The 6,568-nt window shown below is 45.1% G+C and overlaps 1 protein-coding gene across 2 annotated transcripts; it reads right to left on the minus strand.

Annotated features, from left to right (window-relative positions):
• Positions 1-792: 792 nt before the first annotated feature.
• LOC9657142 (aldehyde dehydrogenase 9) lies at positions 793-2,864 on the minus strand. 2 transcript variants are annotated; one of them, XM_002977912.2, is made up of 10 exons: positions 2,731-2,864; positions 2,522-2,664; positions 2,314-2,464; positions 2,018-2,247; positions 1,870-1,959; positions 1,650-1,823; positions 1,461-1,598; positions 1,267-1,404; positions 1,147-1,208; positions 793-1,088 (listed from the first exon to the last, which is right to left on the minus strand). In XM_002977912.2, the coding sequence occupies exons 1-10, from the start codon at positions 2,849-2,851 to the stop codon at positions 815-817; spliced, it is 1,521 nt and encodes a 506-aa protein (XP_002977958.2). In that variant the 5' UTR covers positions 2,852-2,864; the 3' UTR covers positions 793-814. The 2 variants fall into 2 exon arrangements, with proteins under 2 accessions (XP_002977958.2, XP_024538633.1); XM_024682865.1 differs by having other exon boundaries at positions 1,005-1,088; positions 1,147-1,221.
• Between the last annotated feature and the right edge of the window lie 3,704 nt (positions 2,865-6,568).

The raw sequence follows: 6,568 nt of genomic DNA on the forward strand, positions 1-6,568 counted from the left end.
GTCTACATGCAATGCAGTCATCAAATTAAACAAAAGGTACAAAACCTACAAGCACCGTGAGTCATCCACTCCAGGTGGGCCATACTCAGAGCTCTCGGCTGCGTCACCCCAGCGTCAAGTTTGGCGACGCTGTGTGGTTCAAGGCCAGCTCGCAGATCTTCAAGGAAGGTGGCCTCGACTACCTGGGAAATTCCAACCTCGTCCACGGACAGAGCATCCTTGCCATCTGGGCCTGCCACGTTATCCTCATGGGAGCTGTCGAGAGGTGGACCGCTCGGCGAGGGACTCGGAGGTGCGTCTGATCCGCTCGGACTCGCTGACGACCCGATACTTTCGCTGAGCTCAAGGTGAAGGCATCGAGAACTTGTTCGACCACCATGACAACCCCACCGTCAACAACCTGGCATAACTTCACTCCCGGATCTTAGACGCTTCAAATCTGCAAAGAAAAAAAAGAAAAAGATGTTGTTCCGAGATCACTGTAAACCAGAATAAAAGAGGCTTCCTTCCTGTCACTGTTGACGCTTAGGAACTTGTTGTGAAGAGCAGTGATCCTGTTGTACTTGACAAAGAAGATCCCCGTGTGCCTTTTCAGTTGGAGCTTGCAAAGCTCCTCGTTGAGATCATTATACACGACATGGAACCAATTCCTGTTATCAAAGCTATGCATTGTCTCTGGAAAACACATATTGAGAATCAGAAAAAAGAAACAAGGAAGCCTGAACTAGTAACTTACCTTGACCGATTGTTGGGTGAAGAAGCACATCTTGTAAAAGACGGTATCAGAACAAGTGAAACAAGAAAAACGAAAGAGTCAATTCCAAGGAGAGTTTTCCATAGGCATGAGGATGGACTTGTGCTGGAGATATGGAAGCAAGCCTTCGTATCCATTCTCTCGACCGATTCCACTCATCTTGTAGCCTCCAAACGGTACTGCTGGTCCGTCTCCCAGGTAGGAATTCACGTAGACAACGCCCGATTTGATCGACCTGGTCAGAAGATTGACTGTGTCAATGTTCTTGCTGAAGACCGCCGCTGCTAGACCGTAGTGTGTGCTGTTTGCAAGCTCCACGACTTCGTCAAGAGTCCTGACTCAGTGAAGTAATTACCATCAGATAAACCAAGGTATAAACGAAGTTTTCTTACTTGAACTTGAGCACTGAAAGCACGGGACCAAAGATTTCCTCGCTGGCAATCTTCATGGATTGCTACACAAATGTCCTGGATGTTTTGAGAAAAGAGTAAGAGAATCTTAACACAGCAAACCTTGACGTCTCCAAAAATTGTTGGCTGGATGTAAAATCCTTTCTCGCCGATGCGTTTGCCTCCCACTAGAAGGCTGGCACCTTCTTTTTTTCCCGACTCAATGTAGCTCAAAACTCTGTCCAGCTGCTCCTGGTTGATCTGATAAAACAGCTCGTGACTAGTAACCGAAAGATCAAGAGAGGATATTTTCTTACTTGGGGACCATTTTGGACTCCGGATTGGAAAGGATCTCCAATTACACGTTCGCTTGCCAGCTTGACAGACCTCTTGATAAACTCGTCATGAATACTTTCGTGAACAAAGACTCGCGATGCAGCAACACAGACTTGTCCCTGAAACACATGTCATCATTTCCAAACAAGTTCCCATCCTGAAAATTTCACCTGATGCATGAAAATGGCATCTTGAGAGACGGCCACAGCCGAGTCTAGGTCGGCATCCTCGCAGATTATAAACGGAGATTTGCCGCCAAGCTCCAGTGTGACGGGCTTTAAGTTGCTTCTCGCAGCACTCTCCATTATCATTCTTCCAACTTCAGTGGAACCAGTAAATGTCACCTGAGGAAAAAAAGGAACTTTTCTTTTCAATTGCAAGCTTTCTTACCTTATCCACCCTCATATGCTTCGAAATCGCGGCTCCTGCAGTGGGGCCATAACCAGGAATAACATTGAGGACTCCCGGGGGAATCCCTGCCTATATTCGTGAAGAAAAAATGACTTTTGTGTGCAAGTGTAGTGCAAGTCTTTCTTACCTCTTGAGAAAGACTCGCCAGGAGTAGTCCTGTCAAAGGTGTCTGCTCGGCAACCTTGACAACGATCGTATTTCCACAAGTTAACGCAGACCCGACTTTGTTGAGAAACAAATAAGCCGGGAAGTTCCACGGAACAATCGCTCCAACCACACCAATTGGCTCCAAAAGGGTGTAGCACATCCGAGTAGAATCAGTTCGCAAGGTCTTTCCATTGAGCTTGTCAGCCCAGCCTGAGAGAAAAAAAGCCACTCCACTGGTTCAGCAGTGTTTCGATATTGAAAATTTGTTTGTAGTACCTGCATTGTATCGCAGAGAGGCAACCGAACCCGCAATTATCCCCTTGCTTAGATCGATCAACATTCCGTTGTTGAGGGTCTCAAGAGTTGCCAGTTCGTCGAGATGTTCCTCGATCACATCCGCGAACTTGTAAAGTATCCTTCCTCTTTCCTACCAAACGAGCATGAACAAAAGATAAGAAGGAAGAAGGAAGAAGGAATAACTCACAGCAGCAGCAAGGCGTGGCCAGGGCCCGTGGTCAAATGCTTCGCGCGCGGCTCTCACGGCCAGATCCACATCCGCCGCGTCTCCCTCGGCGACTTGAGCAATACATTCCGAGTTGCTGGGATTGAAAGTGGAGAACGTCTTGCCTGCAAAAGATCCACAAAACCATTTCACGCTCACCGCAAAAGCACAAGAAAAGCAAAGATCACAACCTGAGACAGCGTCCACGAATCGCCCATCGATGAAGAGCTTGGTGTGCTTGACGAGATCCTTGGCATCGCTCCCCATATCTTTTCTGCTTTGCTTGCTATCCAAACCCCAAGTAGTATACATCAAAGAGATTACATGTCATATGATGTCGACGTGCCCATCGGGATCTATGTTGTCAAAAGATTCGCGAAAAGGACTGACATACGAGTAAACGCACACCCAAAGACTAAGTGACGAAAGAGGCGAAGCCGCCGTCTTTCTTGGGGGCCGGCTTTCTGGTTTCGTCGAGAAGAAAGTTTGTATCTCGTCAGATGAAATGAAAAGAAGAAAACTTGTTAGGGCTACAAGACCACAAAAAGAGCCATTTTAAAAATTCTAGCCACTAATTAAACCCATTTTGCTAGAAGTACGTAACAGCGTCGATGAAGAACACTCCCCATGAGTGTTTCCTCCTTGTCCTTGGAAATCACTCAAGCTGAGAAAAAACTACTATAATCTGTCAGCAGCTAGTGATGCTAAATTCTCGTGATATAATTTAACATCGAAAAATAGTTGTATTTACTTATCTCAACAATATCTCAACTCGTGATATACTTAACATCACTAGCCCTTGACAAATTCTCCTGAATAAGTCGTATTTTCATTGTAGAATAAAACAAGGCGGCCTGAGATGCGCGTCACAGGAAATTTTCCGCAGTTTCCAATATGAATGATTACATCTTCTTCCTGCAATTCTCAAATACAATTCTTTTTATTTCCAGGGACGAGATCAAGGAGACACTCACATTGTCTATTTGGGGAATGTCGATAAATCCCTCCATCCAGACGCTGTTACAAGCTCCCATCACGCACTCCTTGGGGATGTTCTAGGAAGGTAAAACTCCAGAAGAAAAAAATTATGAATTCATCCAAATTCGTGTATTCCAGTGTCAAAGCTGCCAGAGAATCACTGGGTTTTAGCTACAGGCATGGATTTAGTGGCTTCTCGGCTCGTTTGACAGAAGAACAAGCTGCTAAACTCTCTGGTAACGCATCATGGAAACATTATACATAATCTAAGTCAATAATCTTTATCCATATTGCAGGTCTCCCAAACGTCTTGTCCGTCTTTCGCAATGAATTCCACACGGTTCACACCACAAACTCATGGGAATTTCTGGGACTCTATGGAAGTGGAGAGAAATCCTTGTTTGGTGCTAGTGAAGCTACTGAATCATCGTGGTTATGGAAGAAATCAAAATTCGGCAAGGACGTTATCATTGGTGTTTTGGATTCAGGTATTTCTCTCTTTCATCTTCTTGTTTTCATGGTCGGCAGGAGAAGGTCCAACTTTGCTAGCATGGCAGAGGGCTTGGACTAATGTTGGTTTTCCCAGGAGTATGGCCAGAGTCCGAAAGCTTTTCGGATCATGGCATGGGACCAATCCCCGAAAGATGGAAAGGAACTTGCGAAACTGGGGCGCAATTCAACGCTTCTCACTGCAACAAGTAAAAACAACACTCTAAGTGAATTTAAATTTGTTCAACTTTTGATCTTTCAGGAAACTTATAGGTGCCAGATTCCTTACCCACGGCCTGCAAGTTCCATGGCCTTGAACATCTCTTGGAGAAAGAACTTCTTGGTGTGCTTTTGCATAAGCCTTGGGACCATCTCACACGGCTTCTACTGCCGGAGGCCGATTCGTGAGAAACGCAAACTGGCTTCGCTACGCAAAAGGCACTGCAAAAAGGTGGCGCTACAGACTCACGCCTCGCGATCTATAAGATCTGCTGGAGAAATATCACGAACGGCAGAGCGATATGCCCGAGTGCTCACACTCTCAGTGCCTTTGACATGGCAATCCATGATGGCGTGGATATCCTTTCTGCGTCGATCGGTGGATTGGGCGATTACTTCCAGCACGCACTGTCGATGGGCTCATTCCATCCCATGCAGAAAGGCATTGTGGTGGTAGCTTCTGCTGGAAACGCGCAGCAGACTCTGGGTCCTGGCTTGGTGCAAAATGGAGCTCCTTGGGTCATCACTGTTGGAGCGAGCACTCTCGATCGAGCCTACTTTGGAGACCTTTACCTTGGCAACAATAAATCATTTCGGGGCTTTAGTATGACGGAGCAAAGATTAAAAAAGCGGTGGTATCATCTTGCTGCGGGAGCCGATGTTGGCTTGCCAACTTCCAACTTTTCAGCCAGGTAAAATATCAAATCTATAGATTTGAGTTAAAGAACTATTAATGCTGCAGGCATGAGCTAGTCTTTGGATCCCAAGAAAGTCCGGGAAAAGATTGTGGCATGCTTGAGAGGGCCAATGCATCCAGGATTCCAATCATTCGAAGTTTCTCGAGCTGGCGGAGCTGGGATTATCATTTGCAACTCCACTCTAGTTGATCAAAATCCTAGAAAGGAAGTTCTTCCTTCAGTTCATGTTGATGAAGAAGTTGGAACAAGCCATCTTTTCATATATAGAATCTACAAGGTAAAATCTTCGTTCTTCTTTCTGTTTCTTACCTTTGTGTCTGGCAGAGATCCTATAGCGGATATACAGCATCAGATAACATTGAGAAATCAAAAGCCTGCTCCTTTCATGGCACCATTTCATCCTCTGGTCCCAACCGTATTGACTTCCGGTTAAAGCAGACATTCTCAAGGGTTTTCAAATGTTTTCTCGCTTTTTTTCTTGGTAATTTTTGAAGATTTTTGTTCTTTCAGCCCGATATTACAGCTCCAGGAGTTCTAGCAGCAAAGACACAATTCAACAACTCTCAAATATCATACAAATTCGACTCTGGAACGTCCATGTGTTGCCCTCACGTCACTGGGATTGTCGCCCTACTAAAATCCTATCGTCCAGCCTGGAGTCCAGAAGCAATCAAATCAGCCATAGTAACAACAGGTAACTAAGTGATACATCTTTGTTTGTTACTGACACTTCAAAACAAAACAGGTTACTCATTCGATAATCTTGGAGAACCAATCAAGAATTCATCACGAGCTCCTGCATCACCCTTTTATTATGGTGGGCATGTAAATCCAAATGCCGCTGCACACCCTGGCCTAGTATATGATGCCGACGAGCAAGACTACATTGGATATCTCTGCAGTCTGGGATACAACCAGACTGAACTTCAGATCCTCACGCAAACTTCACCAAAGCCCGACAACCCCACAGACCTCAACTATCCATCCATTGCCACCTCCGATTTGCACCGCAGCAAAGTCGTGCAGAGGCGAGTGACGAACGTGGACGATGATGCGACGAACTACACGGCATCTATCGAGGCACCAGAGAGTGGGTCTGTGTCGGTTCATCCATCGGTGCTGCAGTTCAAGCGCAAGGGCGAGACAGAAGCATTCCAGGTGATATTTAGAGTGGAGGACGACTCAAACATTGATAGAGCAACAGAAAGTATACGGTCACTAGCCCCATTGCAGTCAAGCTGAGCAGATAAAATATTCTGATGGAATAAAGATTGAAAAATTCCCAACCCGCTGACAAAATGGAAAAAAATTGTGTAGTAGAATTGCACCCCAAAGCCGCATCTTCGATGACCCTAGTTAGGTTTGAAGCAATCTAAAAAAGACTCTGGAGTTGGGGTTTAGGGCACCCACTAAGGGGTAGCCACGTAAGAGAGGGGGGTGTTGCTTTATGCATTTCTCCTCATGAATCACACCCGGCCCTAAATGTTTAACGATTAAATTTAAATTAGTAACGTTAAATTTTAATTAGTAGATGTTGTTAACTGGTATGTTAACGACTATAATTTTGTAATTAGCCAGTGAATTGGCTTGGTTTAGGTTTTTCCCTTCTTATATTTTTATTTTTTATTTTTATCATTCTATTTAG

This window comes from Selaginella moellendorffii, unplaced genomic scaffold, assembly GCF_000143415.4.
Source record: "Selaginella moellendorffii unplaced genomic scaffold, v1.0 SELMOscaffold_35, whole genome shotgun sequence".
NCBI classification, from domain to species: Eukaryota; Viridiplantae; Streptophyta; class Lycopodiopsida; order Selaginellales; family Selaginellaceae; genus Selaginella; species Selaginella moellendorffii.

Bases quoted from the DNA above. Each gene is read 5' to 3' on its own strand.
- LOC9657142 (XM_002977912.2), bottom strand. From the start codon at position 2,851: ATGTATACTACTTGGGGTTTGGATAGCAAGCAAAGCAGAAAAGATATG. The intron at 2,465-2,521 runs GTGAGTTATTCC...CTCGTTTGGTAG, and splicing joins GGCCACGCCTTGCTGCTGCT to GAAAGAGGAAGGATACTTTA. The intron at 1,405-1,460 runs GTAAGAAAATAT...CTGTTTTATCAG, and splicing joins GAGTCCAAAATGGTCCCCAA to ATCAACCAGGAGCAGCTGGA.